Source organism: Falco naumanni, chromosome 7, assembly GCF_017639655.2.
Source record: "Falco naumanni isolate bFalNau1 chromosome 7, bFalNau1.pat, whole genome shotgun sequence".
In the NCBI taxonomy this organism is placed as follows: Eukaryota; Metazoa; Chordata; class Aves; order Falconiformes; family Falconidae; genus Falco; species Falco naumanni.
Window position 1 is genome coordinate 72,449,534 of NC_054060.1, and position 21,506 is coordinate 72,471,039.

At 43.4% G+C, this 21,506-nt stretch overlaps 1 protein-coding gene across 3 annotated transcripts in view; it reads right to left on the bottom strand.

The window, feature by feature from the left end:
- Positions 1–21,239, bottom strand: part of SPTBN5 (spectrin beta, non-erythrocytic 5) — a 101,667-nt gene extending 80,428 nt beyond the window's left edge. Inside the window, exons 1-16 of one of the 3 annotated variants that reach the window (XM_040599967.1) lie at positions 21,131–21,239; positions 20,830–21,004; positions 19,730–19,810; positions 18,613–18,764; positions 16,109–16,276; positions 14,723–14,842; positions 13,777–13,934; positions 12,693–12,921; positions 9,276–9,907; positions 8,122–8,260; positions 6,475–6,707; positions 5,882–6,035; positions 4,785–4,985; positions 3,412–3,618; positions 2,063–2,254; positions 1,171–1,323 (exon numbers count right to left, since the gene is read on the bottom strand). In XM_040599967.1, coding sequence (XP_040455901.1) covers positions 1,171–1,323; positions 2,063–2,254; positions 3,412–3,618; positions 4,785–4,985; positions 5,882–6,035; positions 6,475–6,707; positions 8,122–8,260; positions 9,276–9,907; positions 12,693–12,921; positions 13,777–13,934; positions 14,723–14,842; positions 16,109–16,276; positions 18,613–18,723 — 2,697 coding nt within the window. In that variant the 5' untranslated portion in view covers positions 18,724–18,764; positions 19,730–19,810; positions 20,830–21,004; positions 21,131–21,239. Of the gene's footprint in view, positions 1–1,170; positions 1,324–2,062; positions 2,255–3,411; positions 3,619–4,784; positions 4,986–5,881; positions 6,036–6,474; positions 6,708–8,121; positions 8,261–9,275; positions 9,908–12,692; positions 12,922–13,776; positions 13,935–14,722; positions 14,843–16,108; positions 16,277–18,612; positions 18,765–19,729; positions 19,811–20,829; positions 21,035–21,130 lie in introns of those variants that run through there. The other 2 variants (XM_040599965.1, XM_040599966.1) reach the window with 2 other exon arrangements.
- Positions 21,240–21,506: the final 267 nt, after the last annotated feature.

The following is a 21,506-nucleotide window of genomic DNA, read 5'->3' on the forward strand; positions in this document are numbered from 1 at the left end:
GCACCCTGCACCCTGCACCAACCACCTTGCACCACACTGCGCACTACACCCCGTGCACCACATCATGCACCAGACCACACTGTGAACCACACTGTGCACCACACCGTGCACCGTGCACAACATGCACTGCACCACACTGTGCACCACATCATGCACCACACCACATTGTGCACCACACTGTGCACCGCACCACATGTGCACTGTGCACCGCACCACACCGTGCACCATACCATGCAGCACAACACACCATGTACTGTGCACCACACCATGTACCACACCATGCACCACACACCACACCATGCACCACACCATACATGCACCATGCGCCACACCACACTGTGTACCGTACACATCTCTATGTGCATTACACCGTGCACACCACTGTGCACCACACCACAACATGCATTACACCATGCACCACACCACATGTGCACTGTGCACCACACTGTGTACCACACCACACTGTGCACCATGCACATCATGCAGCACACCATGCACCACACTGCACCATGCACCACACCACACTGTGCACCGCACCATGCACCACACCGCACCATGCACCACATCACATCATGCACCACACCACACTGTGCACCACACCACAGCATGCACCACACCGTGCACCACACCACACTGTGCACCGTGCACCACATCGTGGACCACACTGTGCACCACACCATGCACCATACCTCACCGTGCACTACACCACACTATACTGTGCACCACACTGTGAACCACACCATGCACCACACTGTGCACCACACCGTGCACCACACCACACCATGCACCATGCAGCACAGCACACCATGCACCACACCACAGCATGCACTGTGAACCACACCGTGCACCACACCACGCCATCCCCTCCACTGGCACACAGCATGCCACAGGGTTCTTTCCATCATCTGGCATTTTTCTTCACGTGGTATGAGATAAACCATAACAAAAGTCCTTTTGTACTGTGATACAAAAGGAGAGGTTGAAGGGACATAATTACATTGGCTTCAATAAGCCTGGCATAGTTTATATGAAAGAAATACCTGATCTATACATGATTCCATATGATGAAACGAATGAAAAGACTCTCACAACTGCATTTCCCAACTTTTATCTAGTGTCCCAAGGGCAATCCAATTCATCCTGTGATCTGTGAGCAGGGAAAAGGGGTACCTGGTATTTCTGCTGCATGACCTCTACGTTGTCTGCTTGAGGCTGGAGAGTCCGGAAGATGTTCTCTTTGTCCTTCATCCATGACTGAAATTCTTCACAGGAGCTACAGAAGCGGTAATATCCAATCATCTCCTCCAGAGCCTTTTTTCTGTCCTGTAAGACAGATGAAGACTTACGTATTGTTGTAATAACTCCTTGCTGTTTGAAGGGGGGGGGGGGGGAATCCTTGCATTTAAACTACACTACCCAGTTGGTAGCTTAGCAGCTTAGCGTTTTTGCCAGACTGCTGAAAGAGAACAAACGTGTTAAGATCACAGTTCTTCTTCCCAGAGCAACAGCGGTTTAAAGGCGTAAGAGAAGCGGCTGGAGAGCGCTCAGCCCCGGCAGGCCGCCAGCTGCTGGCGGAGCAGTCACCCCAGTCCCCTCAGCAGCATGCAAGTCCCACACAACATGGTTTTGTTGGTCCTTGGGGCAAGACTGTGGCAGGTGGGAGTGAAAAGTAATAAATGGAGACTGCAGATTATGCTTCGGTTTTTTGGCTTGATGTTGGTTTTGTTTGTTCTGTTGTTATTATTACTATTCTCTGGTATCGGGTAAAACAGCCCAAAGATTTAGGAGCTGCAGCAAACAAACATTAGGGAAAGTAAAGATTACACAGAAGAATCCAGTCTTCATCACTTAAAAAGACTAGAAGGTAAATGGGAAGTTTGCCAACATAAAATACATTTTGATACCAAGCTGCAATGATATTCTCAAACCTTGCAGTCCTACAGGATTGAGGCATGTTATTAAACTGACAAGCAGGAGCCAGCACCGCACTTCAACCTCACTTAGCTTTGCTTTGGACTTGACTGTTTTTGTGAACTGCAAAGCACAGGAGGAGATACTATACCTCAGCCATGCTCTGCAGATTTTCATAAAGTGAATCTATTTCGTCTTGGGTCTTCCTGATATTCTCTGGAAGAAAATGAACATCTGGACTGGCAGTTCCGGGGAATGCAGTTTCAGATGTTGCGCAGGTTCGACTGAACAGCAGCTTTGCTGTCTTTTGATTTAAGTTACTTGGGGCTTCCGTCTTCACTATCTGTTAAGTAAAATTTAACAGAATCAGTGGGTGAATACTCCTGATCCGGATAAAAATTTCACATGTAAGGAAAATTTGGCCTTGCTAGTTCAAACCACAGCATTCTGACCCTTCAAACAAAACATTTCCAGTATTTGTTTGAGTCAGTTTCCTTTGTTTTATTCTGAAAGAATGAACTAAATAACTGAAAAACATTTTAGTTTTGCTTGAAGAAGTTTCATTTAGCTCACATTAAAATATATTGATTCAGTAAAAATTTTCATTTTCTGCCCACATCAAGGTTTGTTTTTTTTAAATTCTTAAAATTGCCAACAAAACAGGGAATCAACTATGCTCACAGTTCTGTTTGTAGTGATGATTTAGTACCTGAACATTTCCAATTTCAAAGCCTGTGAGTGCCCTAGTGAATTAATGCTTTTATTTGCACATCAATACTTTCTTGTCAGATTCTTTTTCATGTTAATAACAAAGCAATAAAACTTCTGTTCCAATAAAAATTAATGTTGGAATGATCAAGGTAAAGGAAAGACCCAAAATGGTGCTCATAGCTCTCAGACAGGTTTAGCTAAACGTTGAGTGACCATAGCACTCTGAAAGAAACAAGCTATGCAATGTGTCACTCATCTCCCCTGAATTCTGTTGTCAAATGAGCTGATTCAAGTCAAAAGTTCCCCTTCCAGTCAGCGGAACAGAGGGGCATCTGCAGACGTTGACTTCACCTCATGCGTCTTAAACACCCATCCTGGGATGGCACGAATTGCTCCTGGAGCTGTGGGATGGTTCATCGCTACGTTGGGGTGCAGAAAGAATTTGTAAAGATGTTTAGATTAAATGTCTGCCTTTCAAAGCTGATTTAAATTAATACTGTTATGCAAATAGAGTGAGAAGGTATTTGTGAGGACTGGTAGAGGGAACTAATGTAGACAAATACATTTCTAGCATTTCACAGAACACTCACTAGGTGAGCTACAAGTGGCCAATGAATTTCTTTGTCATCTAAAAATCTGCCTCAATTCTCACTTAAAATTTCTTCTGGATTAAAAACCCCTGCTCTTGTTTAGGTCATTTGGAATATCCTAGTCTGGAAAAATCAAAACATTTTACACATTTCATTTACATGCTTTAGCAAAATGTGACTAAACCCCTCATCCACTTACCGCAGCCGGAGCTTGCCCTGCTGCAATGTCAGCCTGCTCTTTCAGGCGTCTCATCTCAGAGGCGTAGGCTGCGATCTCCTTCTCCAGGCGCAAGTGACGATGCAACAGCGCTTCGGCACTCGACTCATCTTTTCCGTAGTCCTTGCTGGCCAGAAGGGGCTGCCTTTCTCGCAGCCATGAATTTGCTTCATTGATGTCAGCAAAGTACTGAAGGAACACAGGGAAGAAAACACTTGGATTCATCCTGAAAGTGTCATATTCAGCTCCTTCCTCTTTTGAACATTATTAATAAGAAGAAACGCTATTAGGTCTATAGCTATAAGGTTATTTCCAGGTATTGTGAAAGCTATGAATAAGGTAGCTTTAAATTCACGATGTATTTCATGATCACATCAAGCACAGGTAATTCACAGAATCACAGTGAGTAAACAGATTCAATAATTGCCTACCTAACTCTTTAAAAACTAACTAAAACTTTACGGTGCTTAATAGCAGTGGTAAAAAGAACCTACTAAGTATGATGTTGGTAGGCACCACGTAATTCCAACAGATATTTTCTAAAAGTTCTAAGGAATAGTCCGAGAATGAACAATGAACTCAATCTACAAAAAAAATGTTTCTTTTTTTTCCCCAGAATTTGCAGACTGCCTGGCTATGGTTGTAAAAAAGCAAAACACGATTGAGATCTAGAATAAAGGTACAACAGAAAAAAAAAAGAAAACCTATTATAGTGAAAGAAAAAGAAGAACTAAAACACCATAATGATGTTAAACTTAAGAGAGAATTTAGACTTTGTCAAGAACAAAGCTGTTAAGTTTGGTCAGGCATCTCATGGGAACAACAGACAGAGCAAAGAACTTTAGGAGAAGGAGGGTAAGTATACCTGAGATAACGTTATGTGATTTGTGAAGGCTGCTATTGTAAGAGCTTTTTATTTGCAGATGTGTGAATGTTTGTAGGTGCAAAAGTGTAAATCAGAATGGCAGTGGCAAACATTTCCCAGGCTTTGAGAAGTTCATGGTTGACCCAAGTCTTACGGACGTTTTTTTCATTGTTGCTTTTTGGTCGAGGTTTTTTTCGTGTTAGAAAAATGTCACACAGCTACCCAGATCCCACCCACAGAAAAGACTCTGCATTAGCACTGCTACGTGAGCTATTTCCATTAACGTTTTTAACTTAGTGCAACTCCCAGCTGCTCCAATCTTCTGCCTGGCTGGTTTGCAGGAGGATTGAGACTCTGCTGCTGGAGATCTCTCTGAAGGTTGACACCCGAGGGCTTCCTGCCACTGTTGCCCTGCACTGTGGGGGCACGGGGCAGATCTGAGCCACATCCATGCCCCCCATACCGTGCACCGCGGCACAGCCCTGCTTACCTGTTTGATGAGAGCAGCTGCTTGCAGGCGGCTTTTGCGATCAGCCACCTCATCTTGGAGCTTCTGCCACAATTTCTGGAGGTTGTCTGTCTGCCTCAGAATGTCCTCCTGGCGTGCAGGGTTCTTCTGGCTCAGCTCCCAGCCCCTCCTCATCACATCCGTACACACGGCCCTGTGGGAGTTGCACTCCGCTTCCAGAGCCTAGCAGAAGGACGGGAGATGTGTCAGCATAACTCACTCCCCCCCAGCTGAGAGCAAAGAGGGGGGCCGATTCTGGGCCTATTCTCTGCTACTGTAATACAGACGCCTCCGAGAGCCTTGTGTCTTATCCATGCCTCCAGCTCTCCCCTGAGCCCTGAGATGATTGCCCCTTGGCTCCCCACACAGAAGTTACTGCCCTCCTTTTTGCCTTTGATCTGAAGCTTGTTAGGAAGTCTTCTCTGAAGGAGATACTTGTTTGTCATCCACCAATTCAGCTGTCTTACGCCTTCCAGAAGCAACAAATACACAAACATATGCACACAAATGTAGACTAAAAATTACAGAATAGTCTCCTGTTTCAGTTTTGTCACGCAAGTTCTCCAGTCCACAGGTCTCTTCACTTGCTCACAGTGATTCTTTGCTGTAAGAAGGCAGTAGCTCATATAGCTAAACTTTTGGTGTTAGCCCACAGCAAGCTCTTAGGGAAAATGGTAAGGGATTTGCAAGCTCACACAACGTTATCCATCCTGCCTACTGGTATCTGTCTTTCCACCATCTCTTTCTTTCCCCTCATCTCTCTTGGCCAGGAAATGTGGGTGGAAAAACAAAAACAAGCAACCTTTTTTCCCTCCCATCCAAAGTGAGCTAATACGAAGCCCAGTGTCTTCACTAGAAGCCACACTTCTAGTCCTCTAGGAAGCGTATTCCTTCTCTACCTTTCCCTTCCCCTCTCGGGAAAGAATCTCTACCTGATACATTTGTTAAAAATTCCAAACCCTGGTCATGACACTGGAGATAGCGAGTGGTTTGACAGCTTACTTTGAGGGCTGCACTGACTGAACTGAAGGGCATAGATGTTCTAAAGTCTTTCTGTAATGAAAAGCAAAGAAAGATACCTTGTGCTTCTGAATAGAGGCTGTAATCTGGCTGACATCTTTCCCCAGTGTTGTCATTCTTGCTAGCTTACATTTCTCAGAGATCCACAATTCTTCCTCTTTGCAGTCACGGAAGAATTCAAAAAGCTTCAGAGCCTCTTCTAGCTGAGATTTTCTGAAACAAAGAAACAGTATATATATACAGTCAGAATTAGGATCCCATGGAGACAATGGTAGTATAACCACGGAAGAATCTAGAAAATCCAAAATCTGAATGCCTTTAATTCCTCTTTGTCATAGATTAATATATTCATGCAAGACAACAAAGAAAACAAAATTACAATTCCCTCTTCCTCCAGGAGCGGAGGAGAGAACCGCATGCTATTCAGACTTCACATAAAGCAAGTCATGGTAAGTGCTGAGAACGACGCTATTCTTCAGCTATGAAAGCAAGTGACCTCTTTCAGTTAACCACAATCAAGACACTCAAGTGGTGTTATGTCTTTATAAATGGAGAAATGAAAAATTTCAAATGCTGGGAAGCTGTATCTTCTCGTTAAGGGAGTGATTGGTCGTCCTAATCAGGAAGAACGGAGCCAGAAGCAAAGCCCTACCGTGACTTGCTCAGAGCTGTAAGGTTCTGATACAGCTGGCGAAGCATCTGAACTTTTGCATAAAGCACTTCTGGTTTAACTGTGTTGTCCTTGCTGATTTCTGCTGTCCTCTGGGTGATGTGTGTCAGTCGATCATCATAGGAAGAGATCTGTGAGTCAACCAAGTCGTGCTTCTGCAGCAAATCTACTGCTTCCAGGAGCTGCTTCCCACAGTCCTGGGAATTCACTAACACCTGCAAACAAGGCGTGAAACAAAAGGCATTGGCAGAGAGTGCATCCAGGGGCTCAGTACAAAGAAATCAGCTGAAAGGTTCCTGCTGACTCTCATAGCTTCTAAATGTGAAAGAATGATGTCAGCTAGGTAAAGCTGAAAAACTGCCTAGTTAGAGGAATCATATTTTTCTTTCAGTTTCACAAGCTAATGGCAATAATGCAGCTTCTATCTACTGCAGTGCAAGTAATGGCCTCTCCAAATCAGCATCTGTTTTCACACTGAAGTTATTGCTATTGATTAAGCACTCAAGGTCCCAGAATTCACGGGCACAAGGAATAGCCCTTTGCTATACACCCACCTGTAGGCAGATTGTTTCAGTGTGTTTGGAGAATTCTAGAATATTCCATGTTACGGTATGTTTTGACTGCAATGTTGTTTGAGGAACTTACTTGCCTTTGCTATCTAAGCAGTGAAAATAAGTACTTCATAGTATTTAATGGCTGATGAGGTTACCAAGTGCTTAAAAGTCTGTCCTCTTTCTAACTGTATCAATGGATACAACTATCAATCCTATTGTAGGACACTATCTTTCCTTACCAACCTTCTGCCATATCCTCAGGCTATCATGGTTCCAACATTACCACCATTAGGTGTTCTTTGCTTACTAACACTAGGACAGAAAGATTTGTAACTTACGGATAGCTCTTTAATTTGAAATTCCAACTTCCTATAACATATATATTTCAACTTAGACACAAGGCAACCCAGAGTCATAAGGATTTTTCTGTCCTTAAATAAGATACGGCAAGACAAAAGGATATATATATATATATATCTCCTGCCATTACAAAATCAATACGAAACCAGTTATTTCCTATGCTAAAGAGAAGACTTTGCACTCTGATGCTCTGGTAACACCTGGAAATTCTTACTAAAAGCAATCACTGTGCATTTACAGTGGAATTTTTCACTCTCACAAGTTTAGATACCTGAAGGCCAGACATATGCCTGAGCTGGTCCCCACCTGTATAACCACTGGAAGTACTTCCAGAAGGTCTTTCAGAAGAATTATGTGGAATGGGAACAGGAGGCTGTTTTATTCCGTTTTTTGCTTTTACACTTCTAAATTTAGGTGAGATTTCTTCCCATCTTTGTTTTACTACATAACTCTAACCTGTAGTGCACTCCCTGTAATACCATATCTGGCTTTCTGAGTAGGGAAAGCCCCCGCAGCAAAGCCTGGATTTTCTCATGTGGTTACCTGCAATGACGAACTGAAACGCACAGTTAAGCGTTCAGGTTAAAATGGTGTATTTTTTCTATAGCTGATAGACTTATCTTTTGTTAGCACCAGGCAGTCCCTGGAACATGGGGGCTTCTTTAGGGACGCAGACAGCAGTGCAAGCTGTGTGCTGGTGGAGAGGGCTCAGTACCTGCAGCTCTTTCAGCTCCTCCATAATGGCATCGATGTCCCTCAGGAGACCCAGAATTTCCTGCATTGCACCCAGGGAGTGTTGTCGTCTCTGCAGCTGATGCAGAAGATCCTGCCACTGTTTTGAAATGCTGTTTTGCCTACAAAGGAAGGGAGAGAGATGACCAACTTGGACCAAAGAACTTGGGTGGCACTGGTAGGTTCTCAGTGCTTGTAGCTTTAGGGGATCTAAATGAACACACACAACTCTTGCCACTAGTGCAAGAGGACAGGCCATGATCACAAAACAGGTCAAAGCAATGTTGTTATCTAATTAGTGTGACCACGGAGAGGAATTTTGATTAGCACATCAACTGTCATTGCCTTTTTTTGATTTAGACTTTCTTTTTTTTTTTATGGATCCTCATACCTAGGAACCTACATTGCTTTCATTTGACACAATGGAAAGGCTTAGAAAAAAAGAAGTGGTCTTCAAATGGCTGCTGAAAGTAAAAAATTAATCTAAACCATATCAGGAGTCACAATCCGATCTCATAAAGAGTCTGGTTTACTCTTTTATAGGCTAATTTTCTTAGTTTCCCCACAAATTTCTGATTTTGTCTGAAATTGGAAAAGCACTGAAATACCCCAAGAGTAGTTATTTGTGTGGCATTCTTAGCCATTCCCAAATCAGGCTATATCCATAATCACAGAAGTTATAATTTCTCAAGATTTTCTCCAAACTGGAGCCAATCCACGTTGTGCCTTCTGTAGCTCCCCAAACTACACACTGGGGGGGGGGGGGGGGGGGGGGCGGGGGGGGGGGGGAAGTGTTGATTTGAAAAAAAAAAAGTATGTATCCCTCTAAGCATTTTTTATGGAAGATAGAATTTTTGGCAGAACAAGCATTTTCATATATAATGAAAATACCTTCAAATTACTTTTCACCAGAAATCAGCCTGAGGGTTTGATCAGTCAAGAAAAAAAAATTTATAGCTTTAAAGAAGATGAAGCATTTGTCTTATCTGCTGAAACTGCTCACAGGTAGAAGATATTTCTGCCAGTTCTACTCGCGAGGAGCAGAGCTACAATTCCTAGCTACAATTCATTTTCTTCCACCACAGCACAGACTTCGAACTCAGCCTCCACTACAACAGTCTCACAACTGTCACTCACTTCTCCACGATTTGATCTTTGCCATGATAGTTCTCCTGGCTGATGACTGCGGCCATTTCACCCAGAGCTGTGAAGCGCTCCCTCCTGGGGAGCACATCTGCCACAATGGCTTCCAGCTTCTTACTAGCAGCCTCCATCCCGTCCGCACTCTCTGGCCAGAAGTCCTGCTTCCCTATCACTTTCCTCATGTCTTCCAGGTAGGACTCACGCAGGGCTGCCTTCTTCAAAAACCTCTGGGCTAGCTGCTCCAGCCTTTCTAGCCTCAGCATCTCCTCCTGTAGTGCTTTTCCCCGGTTGTGCTCTGCCTTTTCCAGCATAATCCAGTGTTTTTCCACATCCTGCAGCATCCTCCCCTCTGGGGGCAAGTATGGCCGTTGGTTGTTGGCTCTCTGCTTGGTCCTGATGTTGAAGAGATGAGCTTCAATCATGCCCTTCTCTTGATATTTGGGGGGTTTCTCCACAGTGCGGAAGGTCTTGAAGTTGGCCATGAGCAGCCACATTCCCTGAAGAGAGTTGGGGAAGTGACGGCCATCCAGTTCTGTCACCTTCTGTTTAATCCATTTCAGAAGGTCAGAGACCATCTGCTCATATAGAAGCTTCAAGTCATCTATCTCCTTCAGGAAGAACATGACCTGCGATGGGAATATGAAGTTACAAGCCACATAAGAAGCAGAATGAAGAAGGTGGGTGAACAGAAAACAACATCTTAATAAACCAAGCTTAGGATTCAAATAGTTGAACGTGTGTCCAGAAAACAGTGTATGACAAGCAGGTTGCCACAGTTATCACATTGTTATACCAGTGTGATGACAGCGGTCACATCTGAGGCCAGGTGGAATCCTAGAATGACCTTCCATAAACCACAGATAAATATTATTGAATGTCTCTTTTCAGTTTTTATTTAAGAAAAGGTTAATTTTGGAACAAACAGCATGCATATGAAGACCGTCAGCAGTTCCTATGTGGGCTGACTAGAAAGCAAGAATCCCAAATTGAGGGTTTAGATTTTTTAATTCACAATGGAAAAAACAGATAATTTTTTTTCCACTCATTCCTAAACCCAAAACAACTCTATCCCATCCGATGTGCAATGACACCCTCTTAGCTTCACCACCTTAGGCTGTTAGGAGACCATCTGACAAGACCCTGGTTCTCTCACATGCCCAGAGCAGACTGTGAGAAGGGGCTGTTTGACCAGTCTCTTCTGCTGGAATTGTTTCTCTTTATATATGTTATTAGAGCACGTCTTGTAGCCAGACAGGGGGGTTGTAAGGATGTTAACTCTCCATACTAATTTTCCAAGTCCAAGACATTTATCTGTTTCATTTGCGGTCTGGCCTGCCTTTATTTCAGGTTCAGGTAAACGCTGGAACAAACATTTAGAATGAAATCCGTAATGAAATAAAAAGTGTTAGAACGAAATCATCCTTCCTCCCCGTTTCACGCTTTTCCCCATCTTTGTCTTCTTACTTTGTGTTGCATTTTTTCCTCGCCCTTAAGGTAGCAGCCCCCCCGCAGCCCGCAGGTGTACGGCTGAGCAAGGCTGCCTGCTCCCGGCGCATAGCAAGGGAGGGGGCACCCAGCAGCGGCCCTGCCGCGGGCGGTGGTCTGCTCTTACCTACACAAAGGGCACCGGGCAATCCGTAAGGGTCACAGTGTGGGAAGAGGAGTAAACCAGCACCAACCTTTAGTGCAGGAAAAGCAGCCCGTGACACCAGGGCTCCCTTCTGTATTTTCTGCCACCGTACCCAGTTCTTGCCGAACGATCCTAGCAAATGCGTGGTCACCTCGGACGGGAGGGGACAGGAGATTTACCTCTACGAGCTGATTCTCTCGGCCGTCCTGGTCACACACTTGGTCTGAACTCAGAGGCTTCCCTGACAGATTCAGGCTTCCCTGCCCAATCCTATTACTAAACTCAGAGCTGTCTATTTGAGGGGACTAAGGATATGAAGAGATTAACACCTGTTTCGTTCTCCCTCTGAATGTTTGCATGTGTCAGAAGGGCAGGAAGACAGGAACGTAGTATTAGAGACAGGCTAAAAATAGGGAAGGATGCACAGAGAAAAAGAAGCCGGTAAGTGGAAAGAGAGAGAGACAAGAAGGAATAAATACAAAATGGAAAAGTCAGTGGAGCACAGCAAGAACTGAAAAAGGACAGACTAAGATATGCTCTTTCTGTTTTTTCCCATAATGCTAAAGTTATGGCCTGTTTGATCTTCATAGTTCCTTTAACTCATACTCGGTTACTCCAGGACTTTTTCAGGTTTATCAGAAGAAAAATAATGTCTCCTGGCCAAAATCCAGAGACTGACGTGCAGACCGCTGAAATGCTGCTGCCCACTCTCCTCACTGATGCCCAGTCTTTGGCTGAATCCCAAGTCCTGCTCTGATCTAATGCTTCTCTTCAGAGAACATCACTGTTAACCGATACAGGTTTCGGGATCATCTTGTTGTTGTCCCAGACCACTTTGCTAGCTGAGCAAACCCTGCTTTGCAAAAGCTTTTCACCTTATCACCACCAGAGAAGTCTTAGTTTGAATTTTTGTGCCTCCCATTAAGCAATACGTTCCCCCTCTCAACTGCACAGGCAGTTCCCTGACTCCAGATGCTCATGTAGGACCCATCCTGAGTGTGTAGGTTTTCTGCAGGCTATTTTTTTTTTGTATTTTTGACGATTAATTTGAGAATAATTTTGACAGATTATTCTGAAGGTTCTGAAGGCAGAAAAGAAATTATCTCTAAGGAAAGTGGTCTTCTTTGGAACAGCTACAAAATTCCTATAGTTTTCCATCAACAGGATGCAAGCAGTTTTTTGTATAACTCATGATTATATATGAGACAAAATGTATGTAGATTTTTTTTTTACCTTTGGGGTTTTTTTCCCCCTAGGAGTGTTTCCCCTTCTTTTACACTCCCTCATTTTTCGTGTCTTTCCCCACCCCCCACCCCCCCATTTTGTACCTGACTAAGGAGTTAGAAGGAAAGGAGGACAACTTTCACAGGAAATAAAAATCCAAAATAGTCCCATAGAATAAGGGATCATCTTTCCTATTAAATCAGAAAATTGCTGACTAGGTCTACTTTTGCCTGGCAGTAATCCTCCCAAGATTACTGAGCTCTGTATACCGAAGCTGCCTTGGAGCCATATCAGTTCTCAAACAGAAACTGAGGTCAAAAAAGGATTCATTTTCAGTGAGACAAATGCAATCCCCTTTAGAGATCAGAAAGTCTACAGACACTTCTCAAGATTCAAGAGATGACAAAAGGTCTTTCAAATGGCTGTGCCATTTCATTCGTTTGATGTCCATTTTCAAATGACAGTGAAGTTGAGTTGGCACAAAAAAAACCCATTTCCAACATAAATTTAGCTGTACATATTTAGCTTTTAAGTTCTGAACACAGCAACGCACTTACTTTGGTAAGTCGCTTTTGTATTGTCTGGCCTTGTTTCAGTCTGGAGAAGTAGTGGTAATAGAGTGACACATAAGTCATGATGGATCTCTCATCCGGGTAGGGTACTGCCACATCCTCAGCATCCAGCAGTTTGCTGATTCCTAGTTCTTTCTCAGCAACACTGAAGGCATTGTTCAGGTTTTTGATGGGCTGGTCCTGCCGCAGTGAGCTATAGTGAATGAGATCAGGCCTGGGCAAGGAGAGGAACAGGGCATGGAGGGGAAGAAAGATTTATGTTTGCCATAAATTCTTCCAGATCATAAACTGTTTATCAGACTAAGGAATGTGACAGCAATGCTGAAATTACTCTGCCTGACCCTGAGCTTCATTCAAGAGCATTGCTCCTTGCCTCCGTAACAGGAAGAAAATTGTCCCTTATAAAACTGGATGTACCACTCCCAGCAAATCTCTGCCCTTCACTTATGTCTCCTCTTCACTGGTGGGTGAAGACCAAAGCCCACTAGACAGGCAGTTCTGGAAAGGGACTCCCAGCTGGGGAAGTTGCAGGATTCCCCTGTGGTGTCCTGCCAGAAGATGTAGCAGAACTGTTCATTGGAGAAGAAATGTTCGAGGTTCTCCCAGGAGGTTTCTCTTTCCTGCCTTGGGCTGTTTTCTTCACACTTTTTCAAAGGGCCGGAGAAGGGAGAAAGAAAAGAGACCGAGAGGTTGTTTACTCTGTAACAACTGAACCAGAAGGTATCTGTGCCCACAAAGGCCACACAATAAAACCAGTCTCCAAAATACCTTTTTCAAAAGGGCAACAGGAACACGACTGAGGGGCTACAACCAAATAATGGGCAGTGTTGTTCAGATGTGTGAAATTTGATTTGACACCCAACTAAAGGAACTACCAAGCAGGAGCTTTTGGCCCTTCCTTCCTCAGACAGAAAATACTCATTTAAGAAAGGAGAGTCTTCAGTGAAAAAGGGAAAAGAGGCAATTTGACAGTTTCTTGACAAGTACTTGTAACTCAGACCCGGGAACAACTTGTGCCGCAGCTAGAAACAGCAATGGGCACCTCCTGAACTGATCCATCAGATCTTACCTGTGAGCATGTATGAGTGCATTGAAGGCCAGTCCATCACTCCAGCTTTTGGAGAAGTCCTTCACATTCACATTGGAATAGCTGGCAGTTTTATGCTGACACCAGAGTAGTAAGGCTTCATTGGCAAACAGAACGTCAGCTCTGCCTCCAAATTCTTCCTGTGAAAAAAGCAGGGAAAAGAAAAATCAGTGTGAACTATACACAGAAGTAGCATCAGCAGGTTTAAGCTTATGTTCCCAAAGATCACTTTGTACTACTCCCGTCCTAGTCACAAATCCTCTCAAAGTCATGACTTGCAGACTGTATCTGCCATTGAGGTAGAATGATTTAACATACAAGTAGAAGTTTTCTACTAAAGTAAAAGTGAATTGAAGGTGTTAAAAAGTTTGAAAATGTTTCTCTTCTGTAAGGTTTGTAGAAATCACATGGAAAGCAAAGCTCAGTTTATTTGCTTCCTTTAGCCAGGAACTAGAACTCAGAAACAAAATATAATGTATCCAGGTCTAATGTTAGAAATTAACAACTATGATTTCATAATACCTTCATAAGACCTTATTTTTGCTGTACTTAGAGTACCTGTTAAATGATTTTAAAAAGAATACTTTTCTTCAGAGACAGAGCAAAGGAGCAGCATGCAGTTCAAATATAGAGAGAATTGTTGTCAGAGAAATTTTTCCGGATTCAAAAGCCGGTAAAAAGTTTGTGGAAGAGAGTGAGGAATATGACTATCCTATCTATCTCAAATCTACGGTTTTCTGCCTCTGAGAAAGCATAAAACAAATTCAATTGCTTTTAGAAATTGCTGGTTGAATAACCAGGTAATGTTGTAAGATCTGCATGGTCAAAACGGTTGGGAAACGTCATCAAAATGGCCCTTGCTGGCCTGAAACTCTACGAAGTCTCTGAAATACTCTGATCAGGCAAAAAGACAAAGATACTGTTTTACCTTATCAAGTTTGATAGACGAAATCTGAAATCGAAGTATAATGATCCAGATGAGTCCCAGGATTAAGGTTCTGTCGCCATCTACAATGTTCTCAGGACCGATAACTTTTACTTGCACCTGCTAATAAAGCAGTATCTGTTCAGCACAGAAGTACTCGTGTCCAGCTAGCTGAACGAGACATCTACGTAACAAGCTGTCATTGAAGTGTGTGTTCAGGCTGTTTTCTTAAGGAAACAGGTTTTACGTGACCTTTTCATTTGTCTATATACCTGCGAGCGCCCATGTTCACACCTTAGCTCTCACGTGCACCCAGGGTGAGTTTCAGCAAAAGCCTGACAAACAGGTGATGGTATCAAAGACTGAACGTTCCTATAAGGGTTTTGAAAACTGGTGGCTAAGGAGAGGAAAGAAATGCAATTTCAGGAGTGACGGCAGGGCAAACCCAGAGACCATCTCCTCTGTCTGGTCTCCAGTCAGCTGGTCAGTACGTAGCTCCTGGGCTCACCAAACAGTACAAGCATCTCACTAAAGAAGCCACGGCTGCCTTCTCCACTATTACTTGAGCAGCAAGCAGGGTTGTAGTTTATGCCAACAAGGCGTTACTTCTTCAAGAAGTCCAAGCATGCCATATGGCTCCTGCTGTCTGCACGATCCCTTTCTGCAGGCTGGACCTGGACTCGCGGGATGAGCGATGCTCGGCTGGTCCAGCTGGCAGAGCCTGGATGTGCGCATGCCACTGGGCCTTACACAGTGCGTACCCTTAGCAGGCAGGTGTTAGCTGCAGTCCCCCGCTCCATTGCATCTGTTTCATAATTAGCAAAAATCCAGGCATTATATACTTTCCTATATCTCTGCTATGAAACCACGCTGCTTCTTTGGAATTCATACCACAGAGTTGTGTGATGATTTTCCAGAAAGGTCTACAATAAATTGCTCAGAAAAGAAAAAAACAAAAATATACTAACATGTGGCTGAAATAGGGATGCAAAACTGGAATAAATAAAACCACTGCAATGACTTCCTGAAACTGTTAGAATCAGAGCTCTAAATAAATCTCCATTTGTATACCAGGTAGTTTCACCTTTGCTTAATGAAATTTGCCGTCCCCCAAATTCTGGGAAAACAACATCTAGAAAGACACAGAAATGCCGTACATCTTCACTTAGGTATGACTTTTTTGGAGGGAACTTTATCTATTTCTAAGTTGTTACTCAAATATCAAAGAAATTCAAATCTGATTACTTTTTCTCTTCTTTCAATAAAAACCTTGGCCTGTCTTCAAAGAATATCTTCTTGCGCAATAGAGCAGGGAATTATAACGGACGTAATGCTATAATTGGTAACATACATAAGCTGTTGTGATGTCTAATATCAATATCAACTTACCTTGGATTTCAGAAATGTGATGGCTTTGCTGTTGTTCTCCAGAAAATGCACTCTCATCTTTCCCCGGTTTGGTCTGGGCAAAGCTTCTCCAGAGAGCAGCTCCAGGAGTTGCATGAGAGAGATGCCATCCTTCAAGTCCGTGTAAATATCTACTATCTCAACATTTACCTGCAAAGACCAGTCAGACAATACGGACTGAACATCTGGCCCACAGAACCTTCTACTGCTAGTACCAAACAAACGCCTTCCTGCTGTTTCACCGAGTCTTCTGTAGGTCAGTGCACATAGGTGAAAAGTGGTGAATCTTAATTCACAGAAAATGGATTTACAGGAGGACTGACATTATTTATGAAAGCAGGCTGAAGTGAAAAAAAAACCAGCCTCAGAACTGAGCAAATAAAAAGTAGGAGATTTTGAAAAATAAAAAATAATTCCGCATTTCCAAAATCAAACATTTTAGAAGTGCTGACATTTTTTATTTCAATTCAAATGAATATTTCCAACATTTTATTCTGAGCAATGCATTTCATATAAAAATTGAGCTGGTAATCCCATTTAGTAACTCGGTTTTTACTCCACAGTCTCAATGAAGCCTGTTACACCCAGCTGAGACCTGCGCTACCGCCCATCTCCGGATTTTTTAGGTAGTCTCCAACAAAGCAAAAGATTAAGATCTCTTACAAAAACGTACTTCGTTGCTGCAGTAGTGAGGTCACCCGTGCTTAGGTGGTAGAACATGACGCAGTGTGTATGGAGCTAACAAGGACTCGACTTGGGTGTTTCCTTTTGGCCTTAAGCCACTAGCCATCAAGAAGTGACGATAAAACCACGCCACACATCCAACAATAATTTACTGTGATTCTGAAATCACGGCAAATAATCTTTTTGTCTTCAGAAAAAAAAAAAAAACCCCAAACAAAAACCCCCTGAAGTAGTAACTTTTCCAGTTCAGAGAATAGTTACATGTAGGGGGAAAAATGGACAAGTAGCAGACATGTGCTTTTTAATTTTTGACCAATTATTAATCAGTTTAACAGATCTTTTCTCCAGAGAAAGAAGAAAACACTGAAAGTGTAAAAGCAACTCAGAGAGACTTTAAGTCTGTACAGTGTGTGGAACAAGAATTTACAGCTTTCCCTGACCAATTATGTCCACGAAAAACTCCCTGTTTAGTTGCCAACTTAATTTCTTTTTGCATATTAAATACACTATAGGCAGAATTTTATGTTTATTACCAAAAAAAAAAAAGAAAAAAGATGGTTTAAGCTGTTATATTCTGTGACACTTATATAAATGAAGAATAATTCCATTTAAATTTGTAAAGACACAGTCTTCCTATAGCTGCTTTATACCAAACCCAGCAGCAGTTTTAATAGCTTTGCTGCGCCACCCTTCTCGTAAAGACACCAGTCACAGGGTGCTTAGTCAGTTCGAACCAATAGTGTCCTTCAGGCTAGACGTGAAGCAGCCAGCAGAGCGCCAGAGACCGCCGCAGGGCCCTGGAGGGTGATCGGTCACGTTATGCGGGCTGGACCGCTGGAGGACGCGGGGGGAGCCCCAGCAGGCTGCCCGGCTGCGCCGCGCCTCACCGCCTGCGGCTGGGATGCTCTGGTGGGCTTTTCCCCCGCGCTTTTATGACACATGAACAAGAAGTGGGCAGGAAGCCAAGACTGGCACATGACTCTTTGAACGTGAAGGCGTTTTTAAGATGAGAAAGTAGATATATTTACCTGTAGCTAAACAGAAATAGCGTTCGACACCATAAACCCCAAACTTTCTGCAGGCGGCACAACGAGAATTTGCAGCTCTCTCATGGTAAGAAAAATAAGTTCAGAGGTTTGTTGTGCTCTGAGGCTGCCTTTGTGCCAATCACCAACTCAAAACACTGGAAACACGGCGCCTAGCACCGAAACATCACTGAAGAGCGGGGAGCTGGAGCAGAACCAGGAGGCCTGGTCCTGCCTGGCGTCACCAAGGTCCATTTCCATCACCATGAACTACTGAGACTGGAAACGAACTGGTCAGTACTTGCATGGGAGTATGTCTGAAACTGTTAGACTTCAGGCAACTTTTTCAAAGCCACTGAGCAGCAGCTCAAGCTGGACTGATCAGGCAAAGCAGAAAGTCTTACCTTTTGGCCAGGCAATTAGGAACTGAGCGTGGTTTGGGGAAGTTCAGACATTTGCAGACACCTTACTTACAGGAAAAAGAAGGGCAAATAAAGACCTTCCTCTGAGATGATCACCAAGATATAGATCACAATATGACAGGGTCATACAGGCTAACAAGGTGAATCCCGATCTCAGGGAAGACGTGGAGACGGATGTGAGGTAAAAGATACAGCTGGAGCACTCTGGTTAATCAAAGCTTTCCTGGCTTGCATATATGTGTATTGACAACACTCAGGAAAAATACGTAAAAAATAAAATAAAAAAATACAGTAGGTGAAATCAATAAAACAAAAAGCAGAAAAAAAAAATCCCCATATTGAAGGAGCTACCTACATTATTCCTGAAGAAGATGTTGTTCATCCAGTTGGTGAAGGTCTTCTTTTGCATGGACATACGCTGCTCCTGCAGCTTTTTGATATGATCTTTTTCATATTCGGTACCCATGGTCGCTTAGGAAGTCAGAAACTCCAGTGAGGTGCTCAAGGCTGAGGAGACAATAACATTTGTTTCCCCAGTACCTGCAGGGAACCCAGCCCCAATGGGTACGAGATCCAATACCACACCCAGCACAACACCTTAATGTCCTTTTCCTTGTACTTTGCACTTTAATTTCACTCAACTTTATTTTTAACTTACTTGACTTCTCCCTTTTAAAATGCATCTCTAGTTTCAGGATGAAAGTGTGGCACCTACCTACGCAGCTGTACTTTCTTTCTTTCTATCCTTCTTTCAGCCTCCCCCCAGCCACTTGATCCCATGAGGAGCACCATGAGCTGAAAGCTGCCGGTAGCTCCCTTGGGTGTGCTGGAAGCACCGGGCAGAGAACTGATCTTAGACCCTGTCAGAAAGAGGGAGCTGCAAATCACTTCCAGGGCGGTGCTTGAAAGCCTGTTATGTCCTCCGAGGACTGGCTGAGATGCTGCTGTTGCACCACTCTCAGACCAACAGAAATCAAACAGCTGCTTAGAAAGGAAATGGAACCAGCTTGGTTCTTCCCTCTCACCAGTTCAGATTTTGCATGCCTGTTACTGTAAGGTGTCACTGTATGGTGACACAGGTCCATAATCACGTGGACCAGGTCCTAGGCTGGGGGCCAGAGGCATCATTCCTCTTCCTCAGGCTGTCACAGACTTGCCTGCCTCATCCGCATTAGTGAAAAATCAGGCTTGTAATTCATCACAGCACCCGAGCCAGCCACTGAGGCAGATTGGAAAGGCGGCCCCTTCCCTTTTAGAGTCTGTGACACCACAAACTGGATTCCAGCTCAGCTGAACAACTCTTTTGGAGTCATTTGGCTTATGGTGTAAATCTGCGACAGCAGTGACCTTGCTGTTATGAAGGTAAGAGAATCACCTAAAAAAAATAAAAATCAGTGTAAGATCTATAGATAGACGCTTTAGGTGACCAAACATCATCTGCTTGGGCTTATTTATAATTATAGCGGTATTACCTGGATATCAGCCTAGCTGCAAAACCAAGAATCCTCTTGTAACGGCAGAAGAGGAGAGAGGTGTCTGCTGCTGTCAACCCACTGCAAAGGGAGAAGGGAATGAAAAATTAAAACCTCTGACAAACTGCAGAGGTGTGAGCAGGCTGACCTGCTTCCCAAATATCCTGTGTCTGTTTTGCAAAGGCCTGGACCTATTGTGGGCTCTGTGCCCTTTTAATTTAAAAAGCATAAAATACTGAAAAAAAAAATTATCTGTGCTAGTGTTGAGAAGACAACAACAGGGAACTGGCAGCAGCAGCCACTGCAAATGCAAAGTTGCTTGCCTGATAGTTTTCCATGCTCTAAAAAAGATGAAGAATTTTGTCATTTTACAAGCTGGAAAGGTATGGGAAGTGCAGAAGCAATGACTGTTTATTGAATTTTCTGATTTATTTTCTTTTCCTGGCAGATGTTTCTTAATCCCCAGTGCCTGACTTCTGCAAAACAGGGACAGCATTGAAGCCTGACAGTTTAGCAGCCGCACAGGGAAGGACCGCGACGATAGATGAAAGCCTTATGAAGGAATGAATTTAGCAAAGTTTGAAACGGAGCTATAAAGAAAATCCTCATGAATTTTATTATATTTTGGGTTAGTTCAGCATTGCCTACTTTCTCCATCTGGAGAGCAGATATGCAAAGAGCTGCCTTTCCCTGCCAGAGGGGTGATACTAACCCGCTCCCATGTAAAAAATCCGTATCGTTAACCCATATTATAACGGCATTTCTGAGTTTGCCAGACAGTCCTCAGAATGTCTCAGGGCTCTTTTTTAAAAGAGCAGTTATTCAAGCATTGCAGCCACCCTGAACAATAACCAAACTGATTTCATCTAGGTGCAAAGGAAGCTTATTTGTTGAGTACTGCCTCACGCAACAGCTCACCTGTTTTATCAGATTAAGTTAGAAATGCTCCCTGCACTGGTAGATGATTACCTGAAGACAGATCTATAGTAGATTATCTGCATTTTCAGGATGCGAAGGCAGTGCTAAGAGCCAAATCTGACTATAATGATACATTACAGAAAAAGAATCAAAGAACATTAAAAAAACCACCCTGGACTTACTCAGGTTTGGAGGAACTCTGTCCTGACATTCAGCAGTTGGTCACTCTGAAGAATGACCGAGTTGCAGATCCACTCCTATTCCTGCGTTCAGCTCACTGTCTTCACGCAAAGCGACCTTTGAATTCAGGAACGGAGGCCAAGTATTTATGATCTACCTATGAACCCTTCATCTGATCTGAAGGGAATAACCCATCAGAACACAATGAGTAAAGGTTGACATAGGCTTCGCAGAATTCTTACGCTCAACAGTATGTATGAACACCACCAAAATTGCTATAAACCAGTGAAAATGGTCACCCACCATGCTGATGCTTTGGTAAAGAGCACCCTTCGTGATTGCACTGATCACAGCTGCTCTCCTAAAGGAATTCTTACTTGGGAAATCGGACCCAACAATGGAGTCTGAAAATGAAAGCACAGCAGAGGGTGCAAAGATCGGAGCAATTACCAAGTGGTTAAATTAGGATACAGCAAACGAGAAGGTGAAATCATGAAGTATTAGGAATTTGCACTGCTTTGAGGAAGCTCATGTGTATAGATACCTGCCACTGCCAGGGCAAAATGCGATCAAGCTGGCAGTGCCAGCTGCTTCCAGAGTTTACTATTGGTGAACTTCTCATTAATAACAATAGGGAAAATAATTCCAGTAACTTGTATAGCAGCAAGTTCTTTCTGTC